Source organism: Dermacentor albipictus, chromosome 1 (assembly GCF_038994185.2).
Source record: "Dermacentor albipictus isolate Rhodes 1998 colony chromosome 1, USDA_Dalb.pri_finalv2, whole genome shotgun sequence".
NCBI lineage: Eukaryota > Metazoa > Arthropoda > Arachnida > Ixodida > Ixodidae > Dermacentor > Dermacentor albipictus.
The window spans coordinates 442,768,086-442,790,155 of NC_091821.1; the positions used below are offsets into that span (position 1 = coordinate 442,768,086).

Consider the following 22,070-nt stretch of genomic DNA (forward strand, 5'->3'; position numbering starts at 1 on the left):
GAAATGCTGCATCACACACTTGATCTACAGACAAATTGCAAGAAGAATGTTGTAGCAATAACAAGGAACGCGTCAAGTAAAAGTGGCACTTGCGAACCGGGCCAGGCGCATGCAGCGCGCAGTGAGGTAAACAGGCTTCACAAAACTACCCCAAACGCGCATTACACTGCTCGAGCCACGCCAAATGAAACGTGCATGCTATGGTACGGCTGAGCCACATATGATAAGTTCTGTGCTTGATACCGAAACTCCTTCCAATGACTTTTGGAAAATTATGCGTTGGAAGTAAGGCAAATGCTCTTCCGGAAGAGATAGCTGCGAAAACAAAGGGGTGGCTGCATGCTAAACGGGCGCCACTGCTCAGAATCTTAGCACCACGTGCAAAATACGCTCACCCAGCATGACAAACGTCTTGCAAACACTCTTAAGGCAGGAAACAGCAAAATTATCTCTGCAGAGATAAGGAAACACCGCACGAGCGAGGCGGCGCGTGGAAAAGCGCTGTGTAGTGGGCGTAACCAGTGGCGCATTACCGGCGCAGCATCAAAGCGCCTCTATAGCATCTCTATAGAAACGGGATGCATAGACGTAACCCCGTATACGTATGATAAGCTGCCTAGCTTTTTTGGCGAATTGAGGCAAAAATCGCTGTGCCGCTTGATGGGTGGTCCGGCTCTTATTTGCTCGGCCACGAAACGGCTCGAATGACCGCTTTTTACGTAGGTAGTATGTTTCTCTATGACATAGGTGATGTACGTATGTATGTATGTATGTATGTATGTATGTATGTATGTATGTATGTATGTATGTATGTATGTATGTATGTATGTATGTATGTATGTATGTATGTATGTATGTATGTATGTATGTATGTATGTATGTATGTATGTATGTATGTATGTATGTATGTATGTATGTATGTATGTATGTATGTATGTATGTATGTATGTATGTATGTATGTATGTATGTATGTATGTTGTAATTGTTGGACGATCTCACCGCTGCCACCAGTTGTAAGGGTTGTAGGTCGTAGAGAGGAACTTGGGAGGAACTAGGCGTACAGGGTTTATTTACAGTATTTACATTTTAAACAAGATATACATCGACACTCTAGCGTGGCTCCCAAATGGAGCACGCAAGAAGCATACAGTAAACGAGCACACTGTTCACGGGCACATTCAGGAGCACCTAGACGAGCACATTGAGGAGAACCATCTAGCAGCCGACAAACAGCTGCTTATAAACCCTCCGTGTTCTCTAGATCAGTAGGTGAGGGAAACGTTCGACCAGTCAGCGTAGAAATGCCTCGTGGCCGGCCCGCCTTTGAGGGAAGGGGGTTTACACACACACATTCCGCACAGGTTTCACTGCCCCCTGGGATATATGTATCTCACTGCTCCGTATGTATGTATGTATGTATGTATGTATGTATGTATGTATGTATGTATGTATGTATGTATGTATGTATGTATGTATGTATGTATGTATGTATGTATGTATGTATGTATGTATGTATGTATGTATGTATGTATGTATGTGTGTTTGTGTGTGTGTGTGTATGTATGTATGTATGTATTCTGTTTATCGCAGCAGACAACGCACCCGTGGCAACAACACAAAAAAGAGACATTATTCTATACAGCAGTGTACTTTTATGGCTAACAATACACGCCGGTGAAGCACATGCCGTCGCTGATACAATTTTATGAGACTGCGTGACCAATGCGGAACATTCCTTCCTTCTTAACCTAAAGCTACATGCGTTTCTTTCCGCGATCAAAACTAGCGCCTTTATAGCGGTCAGGCTGACATCTTGTGCGATTACTTGTTCGCAAAGGGGCCTCTTTGGGTGATGCCATGGTTGAAGGTTTGGTGATGGGCGAAGGCTGCGATGCTGCTTGCTATTTTTAAGCAGCGTCGTCTAAGCATACATCCTCAAACTGGTCCGCAGTAGGACCACTAACCATGAAGTCAGCCGAGCAATCATTTCCTGAGGGAGTTGATGGAATGTCCTGCTTACAGGATGGCACAGGGTGAGTTTGCTAACGTCTGCTGTTGGGCTAGGTGGTACATGACGTTTAGAAATGGTTTTAGGCACAAAAAGTGGGACATGGACAACAGGATGAAGGACATGTAGAGGTGAGTGTGCGTCTGTCCGTGTCTTATTTTTTGCGCCTAAAACCATTTCTAAAAGCACAGGGTGAGCTTTTGCGATTTCCGGATGGAGTGATATCTTTAGGCCCGAGGTCCAGCTGGGTTTTAAGTGGTGGATATGGACGAAAGGAAAATGGTCTCCAATTTGACTACAAACCTAGAGTCGCTTACGCATTGCAGCAGCACAGCTCCTTCTCATGATAGGGTTCCCACTCTCGTAGTCGTTATAATAATAATAATAATAATAATAATAATAATAATAATAATAATACTTTATTGATGACTTCAGAAACATACAGTGCAAGAATCGGGCCTGCCAAAGCCACAGTGGGCTTGAACGGCAGTGCCTGGCAGACAGCGACAGAGCCATCAGTAACTCGTTACTAAACAACAGTGAAAAAAAAAACACATACACACTCACATGACAGGCTTCCAATCACGCATTCATGTGTCTAAGAGCCTTTCTAAGCCCATATTTTGTTTTCACATCTTGTATGCTTTGAGGAAGTAGATTAAACATTGCTGGGACATAATAGTTACGAAGTCTTCGACCATATCTCGTCTTACAGCGGGGTGTAATGTAAGGATTCTTTGGTCTCAGGGAACGGACAGGCACATAAGGAATTTTATACTGACTTAACCAAAAATGTTTTAAGATAACAGTTTCAAGCAGCAAAGAATTGAAATCAGTAAAGACAAAGTTTTGAACACATCAGATTTGGGGGAGACATCATAAGCAACATGCTTCAGAATGCCACGAAGGACGGAGTTGACCCGGCTTACCAAATGTTGAGCGCCATGACCATATGTAGATATCCCATACCGGATTACACTGTAGCATAAGGCATGTACTACAAGCTTTCGGACAGACAATGGCATGTAAAATTTTATGTTATACAAAACACAAGACACTGCGCGAAGTTTTTGACAAATATATGCGAAATGAGAGTTCCAGGATAAATCACCATCAAAAAAGACCCCAAGGTATTTAATTGAACAAGCGTATTGCACAGGGGCACACGAACAGGGATTGCAATGTGATGTGTGCAAATATAACGGGGAGGATAGGGTAACTTGCTTGACAGGGTTGTGGAAACAGATTAGTTGAGTTTTGGACGCATTTATATGGACTGCATTATTCTGAAACCAGTCCATCACTCTTGTTGTTGCCATTTGTAAAGAAGAGATGGCGTCAGTGTAACTTCGAGCGTGTGAAACAAGGACAGTGTCATCAGCATACTGATATAATTTGACGTTCACAACATTAGATAAGTCATTAAAATATAAGTTAAATAATAACGGATTTAAATTGAACCCTGGGGGACGCCAGCTTTAATTTCAGTCAGGCTGCTACGAAATTTTCCAATAGACACAAGTTGTTGCCTATGAGATAAGAAGTTTTTCAGAAGCCGCAAAAACGCACCCCGAAAGCCTTGCAAAGAAAGTTTGGTTAGCAGTATAATATGGCAGACGCTGTCAAACGCTTTGCGGACATCTAGAAACAGTGCACAAGCAATCTGATTGTGTTCAAACGCAAAGTTTAGTGTATCGGAAAAATCTTCAAGCAGCAACTGCGTACCCCGATTCGGCACAAAACCATACTGGCTAGGAGATAACACGCCATGATTGCTTAAAAAGCTGCTCATTGTCTTGAGCAGATGTTTTTCCAATATCTGCCCAATGCACGGAAGGATAGAAATAGGCGGGTAGTTTTCAATATTGTTGCGTGCGCCACTTTTAAAAAGAGGAATGACCAGCGCATTCTTCAGATTATCGGGAATGATACCAGTGGTAATAATATTGTTTAAAATGAGTAGTAGCACATCTTTTATTGCTTCGAAAGTTCTGCGCAGCTCTAATATTGAATTACCATCAATTCCGGGAGATTTCTTTGGTTTTAGACTGAAAAGGATTGATTTGAGGTCATGTTCCGAAAACATGGGAAGAAGGGCGGATTCTGAAATACTAGTTTGCAATGTGCAAGTATCTGGATGAGGTCTCGCTACACCAGACACTTTTGAAAAAAATGAGTTAAAATCAATAGCGGTGGCAGTACCATTTGAAGAAAAATGAGACATCAGATCAACATGGCGATTAGCGTTTACATCACCACCTCTAAGATTGTTAATTAGGGACCATGTTTTCCTGCTGTCACAACGAGCGTCCGTGAATTTTGCTCGTAAGTTATTGCGCTTTGCTAGACGTATCATAGCATTGACCTTATTTCGAAGCTCTTTGTACCGAAGCCGCAAAGCAGTACAATTAGGACTTCTCTTTGTTTGAACCCATAATAAGTCTTTTGCTTGTATTGCCGTGAGTATTTCTGTAGACATCCATTTTTGGTCCAATTTACGTTGTTTGATTTTACAGACCCGTGTAGCTGCAAGCCGGAAATCGGTGAATAGTGTTACAAAGTTGTCATAGGCGTCGCTTGGAGGAACAGTCATCAAAAAGTTATGCCAGTCGTGATTCATTACAAATTTTTCGAAAGCCAAGGGGTCAACAAATGATATTTGTTTGACTTCGTTTAGAGCGACCAAGTTGGTAGTGTCATCTGTTAGAGAGCAGCAGACCATGTAATGATCAGCAAGTTTCGTTGTAATAACGGCAGATTTGACACTTAAGTTATGTGCACGTATATTTATGTGATCTATGCAAGATGTAACTAGATGACCAGCAAGGAATTCTTCGCGTGTAGGTTCACAGATCGTGTTTTGCAAGCCTCATTTGGAAATGACGTCCAAATAATTGCCAACTGTCGTTGCTGAAGGGCGTAACGTATCTATGTTGACATCCCCAATTAGGCAAACATGGTCCATTGACGACATCGAGGCCAGGGCAGTATCAAGTTCATCCAGGAATATACGACCGTTGCAACACGGTGGGCGATAAACCGCAAGCAGAAGTAGTGACAGGGAAGGTGCGCAAAGACGCACTGCCACAATTTCAGCTTGGGAAAACGAAAAAGTCAGCTCAGTTGTTGCCCATGTGTCCCGGATGAAAACTGCCACGCGTCCTCCCCTTTTAATTGGCCTAGTGTATGAAAAAACTTGGTATCCAATAATCTGATACTGATTGATGCAGGCGGACGGTATGTTAATCTCGGTAAGCACGATCGCATCGAAATAGGAGTTGAAAGGAGTAATTAAGGCCTGAAAATGGTCCCAATGTTTTCTAATACTACGAATGTTGACGTGAACAGCACGGAAGGCGCAACCATTAGGATTTGGGAAGAAACTAAGAACCTCGTTTAGATTAGTACATGTCTTGAAGGCAACTTTGTTCATGCTCATGCAATACTCTCGAGATCAGATGCCTTATTGATATGCAGAATAGGTGCATCTTCATCCCTCTTAGCCAGTATCCTGCCGTTTTTGGTCCAAACAAATTTAAATTTTGATTCTTTGCCTTTCTGCCTTGCCAGCCGATACAGTTCCCGCTGGGCACGCTAAAGATTATCGTTGAAGTAAAGCCGTGGAAAGGTACTGTCTTGAGCAAGGTCACGTAGGATTCCTCGTGCAGCGAGCCATTGCTGTTTGGCCGAAACAGTGTGCATTTGCACAAGGACTACAGGAATGGTATTGCTGCGCGCGGGAAGTCGGTGCACAGCAGAAACATCGGTAAGTTTGAATTCGGAAATGCTTAGCTTCGCCGCCAGTCCTGACAAGAAGGAAGGCAAATCCTCGTTGGGGTTATATTGCAGGCCATGAATCTCGAAATTGCAGCGTCGGCTGTATTGCTCTAATTCGCTAAGTTCAGAGCCAACCTTCTCAAGCAATTCAGCCTGGGCAGCAATCTTAGAGGAGAGTGTATCTACTTGCGTGCCAAGCTCGCCGACTGCTATCTGGTTCGCAGTTACTGTCGATGACACCGATTCATATTTAACAGCAAGGGAATCGAGGGACCCCTGTATCTGCAGAACAGTTTCTGCAGTTTTTTCTCCGATAGCTTTGAAGGTCAGTAGTTCTTCCACTCGACTAGCCAACATTTCAACAGTAGTCGTCAGCCGGTCCAGTTTATCGTTTACAGTCAAAAGTTGCTGTTCAAGTAGTCCATCATCCGATTTATTACCCATTGAAGGGTGCTTGGCGGTTTGTGTCTTGCATGCCGGGCATACCCAAGACCCACGTTTTGCTGCCGACATTTTCGAAAAAGTTGGTTCAGCGACCGCCGAGCAGTTTTTACCCAGGTGGAAAGCTTCATTACAAACAGAGCACGTCAGAAACTTATCGTCTCGCGGCAATGGCTCAGTACAAGCGGTACAATCAGGCATTGTGGTGCAGTCGGCGGCAGAGAGCAAAAAAGAAAAAAGAACGCGGGCAGGTGGTCGTTTCAACTCACCTGTCGACAGCAAAATAACAGATCAGTACATGGTACAGCTTTGCCACCGACTGCGACGGGACTCAGCGAGAGCAGTCCTTTTGTAGACGGTAGTCAGACTTGATTGGGCTGCCGAGACCAGGTGACCAAGGCGATGGGAGCGACGTAGGGCGACAGGGAATGAAGCCGATGCAGGTCCTTTGGTATCTTGATGCAAAAATCGGTGATCCAGGCAGCCAGCACGCGTCGATGCGTGTTACCGGATCGGTAGCTTTGGGTGCGTGCGCAACCGGACAGCCTGTCGACAGCAAAATAACAGATCAGTACATGGTACAGCCTTGCCGCCGACTACGGCAAGGCTGTAACACCATCTGTAACACCATGAAACCTGTAACACCATCTTTCATCTGCGGGTCCCTTCCTCAGCCCTCGTTGCTATGGATGGCGTCTCAGTCCTGACGACACATCATATCTTGCACAAAACGCAGCTTCAAGAACGAAAGCTTTACTCGAGCATGTCTTTTCAGGAGTAGGTGAGCCGGTGTTATGCATGTTAAGGGATTTGGGATGTTCGTGTAAGCACACAATAAGCTGTTAAGGCGCTGATGCACAGTTTTTTGGTGGTCCTTTAGGTTATCTTGGAGCACTTTCATGAGTAAAGTGGCTTTTGTTGTGTGAACTAGCCGTTCTGCTGCCCCATTTGACGAAGCACGGTATGGTAGCGTCCGCGTGTGTCGAATTCCCTGAAAACATGTAAAATCGGAGAACTCCACAGCAGCAAACTGAGGTCCGTTATCGCTGACCATTTCATCCGGGTAGTCATACGCTGCAAATATATCTTTCAGACAGTCGATTGTTTTTGACGTCGTTGTAACGACTTTGACTAAGAGGCTACTAGAACAAATAAGCTAGCCATCCTTTATGGTGAAGTCGACATGCACCCTCTGCCATACAGGAGTTGGATAAGTCCACGGATGCAATTGTGCAGGTGCTTTCGCAGGCATGGTATTTTACACCTTACGTTGGCGGACCACGGCTTCACTGTCCCTGTCAATTATTGTCCTCCAAACCAATGACCTATTGACCACCTTCATTCTTTGGATTCCTGGGTACTCATCATGCAGCAGTGTTAGCGCCGTTTTTGAAGTTCATCAGGAATGAGGACTGGCTGGTCCCGCGTGACGCAGCCTTGCTCGTATGTTATAAGGTAATCCTCTCGGCTGCTGACTAACTGCATCAGCGAGCCGTCATTATCATTGTCCGCGAGAACATTGGATCATTTGCGCATGCCATAAAAGCTGACCGCATCTTCAATGTGCCGGTTAAGTTTTCTTGGCGAATTCTTGATTTACTGGTCTTCTGTTGTTTTGATGCCGTCATGTACGTATCTGCGAGGTTGATAAATACACTGTACACGCATATTTTTGGGTATGTGCATTTATGTACGACCGACCCCGGAAATAAAATTTCGTTGTCGATAGTTACCTCTTACCTTCGTCCATTGGTTTTTTGGGGTGTCCGTGTTTTGCGGCGCTATCCAGACACCATTCTACAGCAATACTTAAAAAGTAGATTCTGACAATTTATTTCATTCACTAGGTTTTACACTAAACAATACGTTTTACACTTACAGGTACAATAGAAATGTTAAATTAAGCTGTATTATCACATTAGGCTTCACTAATGGCAAAAACACATCTTTTATCGCGAGTAGGAGGCTCAGTAATGCAGAAAAGACAGAAAAAAATCAGGGTGATGACGCTGCCACAAAGCTTCCCACTGACGCTCATTAAGACGTCGTGGGTTCCGATAGCGTTGAAAGCGACCGATTTTTGACAGCCTTGCAGTAAAAAAGGAGTCAATCAAGGAAGCTTTGAGAATTTACCTGAAAGCAAAAGACCAAGCTACGAAAATATAATGCTGAATTCATGACATCACATGCAGTAGCATTAGCGGTTCCATAACCTATTCAGTAAGAAAAACGTTCGGTCTTTATATCCTTCAATGCTTCCCAAAATACTACCTTAGCATCAATAAAAGCGTCAAATAATTACCATTGTAAAATGTTTGCTCATATCTGGTTATTTTTCACGGTTCCGAGCCGAGCGGAGGCGGTGCTGTTCAGACAATTGCAAACTGGTTCTTTACCCACCCCAGTGTTAATGACTAATCTATACCCTAAATTATATGCGAGTGATGTGTGCCGCGTGTGCCAGCGGGAGAGGGCCACCCTGACGCACATCCTATGGGATTGCACCAAGTTCCCCAGTGAGGCTTCGACAAGTACAACGATTCCGCCGCGACTCGCGGCTGCGGCGGAAAGCTACGACCACGAAAGCCAAACCTGGGCCGTCCAGCAGGTCTCGCCGGCTCTTGAAAGACAAAGGCCGAGCGAAACCGACGGAACGGTGCCCCTCAGGGCGACCGACCGCGGGAGTAACACGCGCTGGAGTTGGGTAGAGACCACCCGCTGAGAAGACGTCAGGGCCCGCGTCACGGCACCATTTATTCATGGGGCCGTTCTGCAGGCGACTACATGAAGTTCTCTCTCTCTCTCTCTCTCTCTCTCTCACGTTTCCGTACGTCCAAAGGCTCCCACATGTTTGACGTTGTTTCGGCAGTGGTGAATCCCCAACAATCAATTGACAACGCAGCCAGTAAAATGGCCTCCGCTGTTCCGAAGAATTCTCCTTCCCGAAATCTGTAAGACAGTATACGCCAGCCTGCCCTTCTAAGAGAGCAAAAGAGCAACTTTCATGGATGGTGCATGTATATTTCTAAAGCTGTTCAAGAATTTTGGCTCACGTGCCTTTGCTTGCACCCACTTCTGCACTCTTCCTTTTCTTTTCTTACTTCCATATGCTATGAAATGTTACGGTATTTTCCCAGTGCTTCGAAAATTCCTGGAAGAAATCGATTTGCTCCATGTTTTTTTTCCTACTGCAAAATTTTCTAAACTTTTATATTTTTGCTGTAAGCTAATATAACTCTAGCGTCCAATGTGGCCAGACCGTCCTTTTCTGTTAGGCCTTTCTCATTCCTTCTGCAAGTATGACAGTTAACCGTCTCCTGCATGGTACGACAGGTCAATATTCGCAAAAGCAGTGAAAGCATCAGAAATATTTCAATGTCCCGGAAAACATATCAATATCAACCGATGGATCCCACAAAACAAATGTCATGGCAGAAGGCACAATACTCGAACCTTGAGAGCGATCAACTGGCAAGAGAAGCCAGAATAAAAGCAGTTCCGTGCCTAGCAAGGTGCGTTTCGTTAGTAGGTCTGAGTCCATTTCCTCTATTTCGCAGATCTTTCCTTACAAAGGATAACATTTACCTTCGGTATCACTTCATCGGAGGATGTTCACAAGTTGACATGTGGCATTACCTTTCCGCCATTAGGCTAAAATGAGGCCTTATATAAATAGCACGAATGATAACGTTCCATTTTAACGCAATAGCGTTAAGGAGCTCGTGTCGGTATCGGCGTCGGCGGCGTTGGCCGTGAGTGATAAATCCCAGCAGGCACTTCATGAATAAAACAGAACTTGCAAGATGGGCTGGGTGGGAATCGACTCTGGGTCTCCGGAGTGTGAGACGGAGACGCTACCACTCAGCCACGAGTTCGATGCTTCAAAGCGGTACAAAAGCGCCTCTAGTGAATGCGGTGTTGCCTTAGAAACGAGCTGTTCCTAAGGCTCAGGCGTGCGTCGCTTGCTCAGGCGCCCATTTCGTTGCCGCGCCGAACGCGGCGTTGCTCGACGCTCACCGCGTCTGATGCAGGGCGCGTAGTCGCTGCGCCGTAGCCCATTGTCTTACACCCCAAGGCGGGTCGACGGGAACGCTGTCGCATTCCACTCTTGAAGGCTAAGCTTAAGCGTCCTCCAATTTTTTTGCTTTCGGACGTCACTATTGTGTGAAAAATGAATCGTGCAATTTACCCAGCCAGAAAAAGAAGCCCTTTTCCTCACTTATCAAACATGTTGTCTACGATCGCGAAGGGGCGGCCAGAAGACGCTCGATTTTCAGAGTCTCTTGCTCCAATATGGCGGCTTCATCAATCAAAATACCGAGTAATAAACCATTGTCTGAGTGGTGACCTATCAATATATAAGTATTGCTTTACTGCAGAACTATGTGCCGTAAATGAAGTTGTACTTTGCTAGGGACTGCAGTAGTGAGCGTACGCGTTACCGAAGTTACCCGTTAGTCAGAGTGAACCCCAGTAGGCGTAGGCAGAGACTGAGAAAGGCGAAGTTACTCCCGAGCAAGAGCATTTGAGACCAACTGATTTGAGGTGTGTTCTTGTGCTTCAGAGCCTGATTTCACTCGATAGTCACTCGAGGCGAGTCGCAATTTGCTTAACGCTGGGCCACAGGAAGACACAGTGGGCCCATTTGAGTAGGCATATGTGCGAGTCTGAACCGATGGAGTCAAAGTCCGTCCTATTAGGTGTGAGTGACATTATGATTGAGTAGAGGAGAGCTGAAAACGGTTTACGTTAGAGAAAGAGTTCGGAAGTACGAATCACTTTTGGAATCATATTGTTTTCAATCCAATAGACTAAGTGCGATGCCGACTTGATGGTCTATCGTGTCAGTCTGATCACTGGCATCAGCGAATAAGATAGAGCGGAATATTCTGTGATTCTCAATATCTGAGTATGAGTCTGCGATATTTTATTGCGCCCGAGTGAGTGTTAGCGTAAGTCTGGTATTTCGTTAGGATACGTGAACTTGTCCAGTTGATTGTTATGGTTGTACATGAGTTTGGTGAAGTCTGACTTTAGGGGATTTAGGTCATAGGGTAACTAGGCTGGGTGAAAGCAATGACGGGTTTCTGTGAGAGGAAGCAAGACAGTATGATTCTGGTTAGTCAGAGCCTGTTAGAACCTTTACGATAAGATGTGTTTTGTGAGTAGGTCTGAGTCAGCGTTTTCCGTTTCGTTTTTCCAAGGCATACATTTATCGACATTGTTTGTGGTAAGCGTTTCGAGATTCAGCTCGAGCGAGCATGAATCCGCAAACCCGTGAATCTGAAAGAGCCTGTCCACGTCTTACTTAAGGGCCTGTCTAGACTGTCGACGAAGGAGGTTACCGAGATCTGACATAGTAAGCCCGATTAGTTAGGTCTTAGTTAACTCAATTACGTGTGGAACCGGGCAGAATTTTATATTGCGGAGTTTTGAGTCCGAGTAAGTCACACTACCCACGCTTCTGTTCAGTGTGAGCCTCAACGAGCATTTTGCTGTTGGTGTGCATTGTGAAGAAATGTAAGTTGTGCCTACATTCATGACCTATAGTGTTGATGAGAGAAATTGTTCTGCTATTTTCGTCAGCCTTACTCCTATAGTACAAACTTCTGTTTCTATTCTCAGCCTTCCAACGGCTCACCTCACGCGCTCGATCACTGTGTCACTGTAAAAAAAAAGAAACAAAAACTACATTCTTGACCTGTATGCATGCCTTTCTGCCTGCTAAAGTTTAAAGCTAAGGGCCGCCTTTGCACCAGCGGTAGCATGTGTAGCTCGTGGCTCAGATTTCTCTATTGGCATAATACTTTACACTTTGTTACAGGTGACGGAAATGCTCAAAGTTTACGGAAATGACAAGTGCGTCGTCTTTGATGATCTGGGAGAGGACGCCATGGCAGCTAACTTCACCGCCAGGGGCAGGACCGTTCACTTCGGGAAGTTCGAAATGCTGTCGGCCGTGCACTCTGTGATGAGGAAGAAATACGGTGTGCCGTTTCCCGGGTAGACATGATGACAGGGTTCTAGTTTACTCTGCACATAACTCTGCACGCAGCAAAGAGAGTGACGTCTGGGTAAACTAGAAGTGACTATTCTTGCAACGTCGCCACAAGTGGGAGCCCCTTTAAATTTATACTAGACCCGCTCGGCTTGCCAGTGCCGTCGGCAAGTGCGGTTTGCGACGTCGTTGCTCCTTTGCGCTTGTTTATTGCTGACAGTGACAGTGATCCAGTGACGTAGATTATTGTATACATGGTTTTTTTTGGCACCATGAACGCATGCATCTTTGAAGTTATCATTTGAACATTCTGCTGCAGCCTGCAAGTTCCCCTCTTTTGGCTTTATGCCTGCTTACGCCGAATTTCATAGCGCATACGGTTATCATGTTTATCGCTTCATGATCACCACGTTCACGATTCAACTACCGACCTTATAAACGAAAACACAATCATCGTTATTACAAGCATGTGGATGTGATTGTTTACTTTGACTGTGGTGTGTGTCGTAAAACTTATTCTTTGTTTTAGGGGATGATTGTTCTATAAGGCACTGCCATTTGATGTATATACTGCCGTTTGTTCTTCCAGTAAGGTGTATACCAGAGAAATTCTTTTAACATGCTAAGATCTTGTCGGAGCGGCCGTTATAAGATGATTTCGCACCAGATCCAAGGTGTATTTCTGTCTTCGTTCGTGCTGCCAGCTTTCCACAACCCATTTTCTCTCCTGACACGTATACCGTCCCCCCCCCCCCCCCCTGTGCACTGCTGGGCAAGCCCTACCAAAATCCTAAATTTGACCAAATTCTCGGGGTTCAATGAAGCGATCGCACCGTACCGTTCTTACGGCAGAAAACCTAGCGTATCTAAATTCAAATGAATAAGACAAGACCAAACAAATGAACACCAGTGAGCACGAAATTCTCAGCGGTTTGCATCGCTTCGCATCGTGACTTCAGATAATACCGCTTTCACAATCTGCGTGGTTATCTACTTTGTCTCTTAAACTCTGAAACAGTTAACGTCTCCAAAAACTTAGAATGACCACTCCTCGCAAGGTGTCTAAAATGACTCGAACCAACTACAATGTATGGCTGAGCATGATGCGGCGGGTGTGTAGAGAGTAAGCGGCACAACAGTAAGTAATAGCGTCCTGGTATGCCTAAATATTAGGACATATTGCTCTTAGTCAAAACAGAATCACCCTTGTGGTCCTCGCTTAGCTGCTCGTGCGCTAGACGGACTCACTTCATTTCTCACGTGAAAATCTGTGGCTGCGCTTTGTGCAATTTGCATATTTGCTTTATGTTCCTTAGCCACTGCCTTCGATGATATTTGTGTACGTTTTTGGAAAACCTGAGTATAAAAGGATGCTCTTAATAATAGTAGCATGCCTTAGGACTCGTCTTATTTCCCCATGTCACCATGTCTGTTTTTGATATTGCCGATAAGAACGCCCTGGACGTTGGTGCAATGACATCGCAAGATATTCCAAGTCTGTATAGTTCAGAGCCTTGAGAGAGGAAAAATAATAAAAGTGATGATTTCGTTATAAGTGTACTAATTTAATAAAGGCTTGATCTAACCGGGTTGTGTACGTAGGGCAGGCATCATTTCTAAGGAATGAGTTGAGTGGTAGAGAAACCTTATTTATTGAACAAAAAAAATATCTTATAGTTGAGTTCCAAGCCCTAAGGTCTTACTGTCAGAACAAATAGTTCCGACATATTTTATACTTACGTAAGAAATATTGCCAACTAGGCAGCCCAGGTTCCTCAGTTCCTTGCGTTTCCGGCATGCTGGGCAACATGCATTATGCAGCACGTGCGAAACAAAAAACGCAGACGGAATTGTTACAATGTGAAGGGGTGATCAAAGAGAATGCTGGATCAGCTTCTAAATAAGAATACAATTCAAGCAAGGCGAAAACATAAAAACCAGTACTGTGTAAATGTTGAAACCTTTCTTCTACTGCTTACCAGGCTGTCACCTGAAAGCTGGTGTTTGTCAACTGGCTTGGAGATTTCCTCACATGTGGATCGGATACGCCACAACCACAAAATAATGCGCAGGTGGGTGCGTGTACCACTGCAGGAAACTGAACTCACAAAACAGGATCCCAATCGAGAAAAAAAAAACACAGATAATATATCTCTGCAAAGGTAATCCACTATGATCTGAGGTAAAATAAAATATCGAATTTTGCGATCATAACGATCCTTTGAAGGAGGGTAACTGCGCGAGATGCTGCGAATGAACGGCGGAAGACGCCGGTAACGTTTTTCTCGTTCTTTCCGTGCTGCGATGTGGAAACAGAGTCACGCGTAGGCAGAGGCTAAAGCAAATTTATCCGAGGACCCCAACATGTGCTACAGCGAGTGAGTGATGGAAAATATATATATATATATATATATATATATATATATATATATATATATATATATGTATATACATATATATATATATATTTGTGCGTTCTACAGAAGTAAAATGTAATGTGGTAGTGGTATTTGCCCGGTTTAAGTCCTTTTGCCGCCGGGGGTTTAAGAGATCCAATTAATTTTGAGTATGCACTCGACTTTGCCGATTAGACCCATCCCAAGCCCTCTGATGGTAAGTGGCATTGATCTGAAAAGTTGACGTCCCCAGCACGCCTCCGCAGTTCAGCAACGAGCGAGAGGCTAAAAGAGAATCGCGTGCATTTCTCAGACGGACGTTCAAATATCCATTAGGCAAAATAGGTTCTCCATGCAGGAAGGACTTGCGGGTACTTTTACATGGAACGCCTTTGATCTATTGATTGGCCAAAACAGCAAATCTACTGGGCCAACTAGGACCTACATAGTTGACTTTATAGACGCAGGATGCCGCTTTTTGGTCCCACGAGTCTCTCCTCTTTTGCGCCGTTCCTTTTACTGGTGGTTTACCGGCAGCCTCGGTTCCCGTGTATTTCCAGGAGAAGTCACATGCGTCTGTAATTTAATTTCATAGCACGCCAGTAACGCACCGTCATAATTACACTGCAGTTTTTTTGCCGTAAAATACAAACGTTATTTTTTTTTTATTTTACGACACCGCAATACATTCCTTCATATTTAGACGAATTTCCCGTAAACAATAAGAACGTATGTATTGCATGCCAGAGCACTGCACAAACATGCGGGGCAGTTAAAGAAATTTAGTGTAAAAATACAGAAGTCTATTTTCGTTCCATGGCACCGCAATAAGGGGCAGCCTTATCTAAAGCAATTGCCTGTAAAGAAATACTGGCTTTAGTAATTTCACTGGGCGGCACTACAGAGCCATTCCATCATATTTACCGCATATTAAGTTGTTTGTAAGTTCTCGAACTATGTTTTTCGTAAAAACGAAGCTGACACATTTATTATTCATAATTATTCGACCATTCCGTTTACTGCAAAAGTGTGCTTCAGTTAACTTGGTGCAGCGTCTTCCTGCTTTACCAGCTACTTTGCGGTTTACAAGTTACACATCGAATCTAAAGCAATAAAAATTGAAAAAGAAAACACTGAAAATTGTGGCTGCCAACAAAGTCAAGTGCCATATAACGTAAAACTATACCAATCTGTTTTTATTCCAACCTCATGACGTCACATTTACGTAACCACCTAGGCAAGGATGGGGTGGTAACCCGCAACGTTGTTTCAAGTGCCCAATCAAACACTGTCCTCGCTTATAGGAGGTCACTCTTTTTGCTTGCAAAGCGGATAGCATTGACTACACTAAGTTTTTTTTTTATCTAGTCGGCTGAAAAGAGGCGAAGGTCCCGCTAAGGTAGAGACTTCGATGGGACCGAGCCAGCACTGTGAAAGCCGATAACCGGATGAGAAGGGTGGTGCCGGCGCCTGCGATTGGTCCGCTCTCCTTACAAATCTTGCGGTGGCTGGTCGAAAACAGCGGCGGACTGCAACAGAAATTTAGAAATGCCATGAAAACGGATCCTCAGCAAAGAGTTGACACAGCAATGCGACATATGTGCCGAAAGGGGTCGATAACGTCATATCGCGACACAAAATATTTTATTTTAAGCAAATTAATGCATGCTAGCCGGTAGCTCCAACTTGCCAGTGCCAGGGCGATCGGCGGGCAGCCATCGTCTATTGCTTTTGGACGGGGCGCAGCCCTACTATTAAGATAAAAAATCTGTTTTATTCAGCATATTAATAGCTATTCAGCATATTAATGTGCCGTTATGGCGTACAAGTCACTTTGACTCGGTGAGTTTTCACGTGTTTATGACGTCGTGTGAGTGTCACGGTTCGGCATCATTCGATTCGCGAAACACCGATCAACAGGCGCAAAAGGTCATAGGGAATAGGAACAGGCAAGCAAGACGGTTATTGCCGGCCACTCTTTTCAATCGGCCGAAAGAAGTCGAAGGCAAGTTTAAAAATTATTGTCTTGTATAATAAGGCGTTGCGCAAACGCATAGCACAATTAGACAGAGGCATCGAAGAACACGCGCTTGAGGTATGCAGGGCACAATGGGAAGACCCGTGCAACGGCCTCGAGAGGCAGATGACCGGGGCGAGCGCTTGGCGCCTTTTAAGACACCTATTAGATCCGGAGGATACTCGGGCCGCTCAAGGCCACAGGACTCGTAAACTAGTCAGAGATTATAAAGGCGATAAGTTCCTCGACGCAATACGTGACCGTTACTTTAAGAAGGCCGAAAGAATCCAGCACGCCGAGTACGACGGCGTCACAAACGAGAAACTGGACGCGGAATTTAGCGAATCGGAAATTCGGATAGTCCTGTTCGAACTCAACACTCGATCGGCGCCCGGCCTGGATCGGGTTACCAACAAGACTCTCCGCAACCTAGACGACGATTCAATCTCCCGACTCGCGGCCTACGTCAATGAGTGCTGGCGAGAGGGTTCGCTTCCCGAAGCGTGGAAACGGGCACGCGTTATCATGATTCCTAAACCTGGCAAGCAAGTGACGCTCGATAATCTAAGACCGATTTCGCTTACGTCTTGCGTTGGCATAGTCATGGAACACGCAGTTCTCACCCACGCGACCGACTTTCTCGAAGATCATGACGCGTTCCCGCACACCATGCTAGGATTCCGGCGCAACCTCTCCGCACAGGACGTATTGCTTCAGCTTAAACACCAGATCATAGACGACACTACCAGCTCCACTAAGGCAATTCTAGGCTTAGATATTAAAAAGGCCTTTGACAACGTTAAGCGCGAAGCGATCTTAAAAACAATTAGAACATTAGGACTAGGCCAAAGAATGTATAATTACGTTAGAGATTTCGTCATGGGCAGGCGCGCATGCGTCGTCGTCGGCGACGAGGAATCGCCGGAATTTGAGACGGGTCCGTGCGGCACGCCGCAAACATCCGTCATATCACCATTACTCTTTAATTTAGTTCTACTTGGTCTACCTGAGAAATTAACAGAAATAGAAGGATTACATCACAGTCTCTACGCGGATGACATCACCCTCTGGGTCCCCGGGGGAGGATGTGACGGTCACGTCGAGCAAACGCTACAGGCAGGTGTAGATACGGTTCAGAATTACTTGCGTGGAACGGGAGTCGTGTGCTCGGCTAACAAGTCCGAACTCTTACTCTACAAACCCACAAGGAGAGGTCGTAAAACCCTGCGCGAAGAGGAACGGGAATATTCCAAAATACGCATTACATTGGCAGATGGTACTCACGTACCGCGCGTAGAGAAAATTAGAATCCTAGGGCTACACCTGCCACACCGGGAGACGCAACAAACGACGCAGCAAGCGACCTTCAGAAGAAGTTTGGTAACAGCAACGAGGCGGTATACGTAGACGCGGCGCGATATGGAGGAGGGAGAAGCGCACACGCGATAGTGGTTGTAGACCACTCGGGTAAGTGCCTCGCGAGCGCCACGGTGACCACGGGACACACGGAGGCGGCTGAAGAAGCCGCGATAGCCCTAGCACTCGTCGCGGTGCCGAACGCTGGGATCGTGATCAGCGACTCGCAGGCGGCAATCCGCGGCTTCGCGCGCGGTCGTGTCTCGCGAGAAGCGGCCCACATACTCCAAATTTCTGACGACGGCGACTCGTCATCGCCCTGGCAACCCCAAAATTCTACGGTCTTCCTCCTCTGGACCCCGACACATACCGATGTGCCGCTCGCGGGCAACGAGGCGGCCCACGCCACGGCTCGAGGTCTCACACGCCGAGCCGCCGCTGATAATGTGGCCGCCTCCGCCCCCGAGAGCGGGGCATCGGATCTGCCGGATCAGGACACTACAACAGAAACACAACAACAAGAAGCACACTGGGCGTGGGGCGATCGCCTAACCACGTTCAGAGACCTCACCCAACACTACAGACTCGAAAGACGCACATTCCCGCCACCGCACAATAAATTGAGCAGGTGTAATGAAGAAAGGAGGAGAATGGCATACCGATCATCATCAAGAACAGAGGGCACGAGACCGGCGTTCGAAGACCACCATCTTGCTCTCCGCGCTCACTGTTCCGAGCTACCGCCCGTTTGTGGGACTCGCTCAATAAACATCTTTACATTTGGTGGATCGTGCTGGGTACGCACATCGTCGGCACCCTGGAACTCCGATCCCGCACGTTGCACTCGACCATGCAAGCTGACGCAGCCCAACAGCCGCCACCTCTCCCGGCCGCCGTTTGTCCCGGCCCCGTTCGCCAGCGAGACCCCCCGGTATTTTCGGGTACGGAAGACCAGGACGTCGAGGACTGGCTGTCGTCCTACGAAAAAGTTAGTGGACCGAACAAGTGGGATGACGCTACTAAGTTGAGTACCGCGAACTTTTACTTGGCTGGCGTGGCGAAGCTGTGGTATACGAACCACGAATCGGAATTTGAAAACTGGTCTGCTTTCAAGGAGGCAATATCTGCCGTTTTCGGTCGCCCTGCCGTGCGGAAGTTACGCGCCGAGCAACGGCTGCGCGCACGGGCACAGGAACCGAATGAAACATTTACCGCCTATATTGAGGACGTACTCGATCTCTGCAGGCGCGCCGATGCCTCAATGAGCGAAAGTGCCAAAATACAGCACATCATGAAGGGCGTCGACGACGATGTCTTTCAGATGCTTCTTGCGAAGTCTCCTGGCACAGTGTCTGAAGTGGTAACTCTGTGCCACAGCTACGACGAGTTGAGAAGGCAGCGGGCTCTCACCCGACGTTCATCTCAGACGTACAATCAACCGCTCGCTGCACTGGACATCATGCCTGCCCAGCCATACCTTATCGCACAAATGAAAGAATTTGTGCGTGAGGAGGTGGCCCGTCAGTTGTCTCTCCTGCCGTTTGCTCAGCGTCAGGAGCTCCCACAACAGCAGCAACTGCAGCGACCAATCCCGTTGGCTCCCGTGCTTCGACACGTCATTCAAGAGCAGATTTCCGAGGCCATGCCGGTGCCCATTCAGCAGCAACCTGTCGCCGCGCCTCTTAGTTACGCTGAGGTAGTAAAGCGGCAGCAGCTTCAACAGCCCTCACCACCCCATGGTGTGTCGTATGCTGCAGCCCCGATTCAGCCGTCCGTGACATGGTCTGCTCCCATCCCTGCAAATCCCTGGCGAACGCGCGACAACCGGCCGATCTGTTTTGCGTGCGGTGGCCCTGGTCATATCGCCCGATTCTGCCGCCGTCGCGCGCCAGGATATTCAGACGCCCGTTCACCGAACTACATAGATCGTCCCCGCTCTCGTTATGAAGATCCGGGTCCCCAATCAAGCACGTCTTCACGTGACTATCCGCAACCCACGTCTCGTCGCTCACCTTCACCCCGTCGCCGCTCCTTGTCGCCCATGCGTCGTCGACCAGCCCCTGAAAATGAGGGAAACTAGCCTCCGCAGTTCGTGAGGCAAGAACTGCGCTGTCGAAATGCTCAAGTCCTCGAACTTTGCCGTCGAATATTGTCGAAGTTTTCGTAGAAGGCATCCGTGCATATGCTCTTGTCGATACCGGTGCTGCCGTTTCTGTTATAGACGCCACACTTTGCCGCAAGCTTCGGAAGGTGACCACGCCTCTTGAGATGATGCCCTTACGTACAGCGAATGGAGACCCTGTTCGGCCTATAGCTGCCTGCACTGCTCGACTTATTATAGCTAATGAACACTACATTGTCGAGCTTATCGTCCTTTCCTCTTGCTCGCACGACATTATACTTGGCTGGGACTTTCTATCGTATAATCACGCCGTTATTGATTGTGCCAGATCTGAACTTGAGCTCTTCCCCTTGTGTGACGAGTCCTACTACCCCGCTCATCAAGCCGCACACAAAATAGTCGTCACAGAAGACACAGAAATTCCGCCGACAGCAGCTGTTTTGCTCCCCGTATTCTGCAACAGCATATGTGATGAAGCTGCATTCTTTGAACCATCATGCCTTCTTCTAAATCGGAAGCCACTTCTTTTGCCTTATTCGACCCTCTCTATTTCGAATGGAACAAGCGCTCTCTGCCTCACAAATCCTCTTCCATATCCCATCAGACTGCTTAAAGGTGAATCCCTTGGATGCGTGCAACCCATTGATGTCGGCCAAATTTTTTCCGTGCAGCAAGATTCAGCTCGACGCGACCTCGACGTCATCAGTGCTCTTACCCCTTCTGATGTTCCAGCTGCTGACCTATTCGATTCGTCCATCGCAGACGGACTGTCCCCATTTGAACGCACTGCTCTTCTCCAGCTGCTCTACCAGTTCCGCGACTCCTTCGATGTTGCCCAACGTGCCCTTGGCCGAACTTCTACCATTGTTCACAACATCGACACCGGCTCCAACTCGCCAGTGCGACAACGCCCTTACCGCGTCTCCACCGCGGAACGTCAAGTTATTACCGACCAGGTTGACGATATGCTTAAACGCGACGTTATTCGCCCTTCACAAAGCCCGTGGGCATCCCCTGTGGTTCTCGTTAAAAAAAAGGATGGATCGATTCGCTTCTGCGTGGATTACCGGCGCCTAAACAAGGTCACTCGAAAAGACGTGTACCCTTTACCCAGAATTGACGATGCCCTTGATTGCCTACAAGGTGCCGAGTTTTTTTCGTCGTTAGATTTGCGTTCCGGGTATTGGCAGGTACCTTTAGCAGAGGCCGACCGTTCAAAGACAGCCTTCGTCACGCCTGACGGTCTATATGAATTCAATGTCATGCCCTTCGGCCTCTGCAATGCGCCTGCCACCTTCGAACGCATGATGGACTCGGTTCTGCGGGGTTTGAAGTGGCACATGTGTCTCTGCTATCTCGACGACATTGTTGTCTTTGCGCCAGATTTCACAACCCATCTAGAACGCCTCAACCATGTCCTGACGTGTCTGAAAACCGCTCAGCTGCAACTAAATCTCAAGAAGTGCCGTTTTGCTGCGCGAAAACTTACAATTCTTGGTCACGTTGTATCAAAGGATGGTGTGCTTCCGGACCCAGCTAAATTACGTGCCGTGACTGACTTCCCCAAACCGACGACTCTAAAGCAGTTACGAAGCTTCATAGGGTTATGTTCCTACTTTCGTCGGTTTGTGCGCAACTTCGCCTCTAATTGCGCCTTTGACTAAGCAGCGCCTCCAATATCTCGTCATGGTCTTCTGAGTGTGACCAAGCCTTCTCCACCCTTCGCCGTCTCCTGACGTCACCACCTATACTGCGCCACTACGATCCTACGGCCGCCACTGAGGTGCACACAGACGCCAGCGGTGTCGGCCTCGGTGCTGTTCTCGCGCAACGAAAGCCTGGGTTCGCAGAGTATGTCGTCGCATACGCCAGCAGAACGCTCACCAAGGCTGAATCAAACTATAGCGTCACCGAGAAAGAATGCCTGGCAATAGTCTGGGCGCTTGTCAAGTTC

General features: G+C 46.9%; 1 protein-coding gene across 15 annotated transcripts in view; it reads left to right on the forward strand.

Moving 5' to 3' along the window:
* LOC135903086 (uncharacterized) overlaps positions 1-12,969 on the forward strand; it is a 164,141-nt gene extending 151,172 nt beyond the window's left edge. For all 15 annotated transcript variants that reach the window (XM_065433455.1, XM_065433463.1, XM_065433460.1 and 12 more), the window contains one exon: positions 12,052-12,969. In XM_065433455.1, the coding sequence (XP_065289527.1) occupies positions 12,052-12,234 (183 nt within the window). In that variant the 3' untranslated portion in view covers positions 12,235-12,969. The remainder of the gene's footprint in view (positions 1-12,051) is intronic.
* Positions 12,970-22,070: the final 9,101 nt, after the last annotated feature.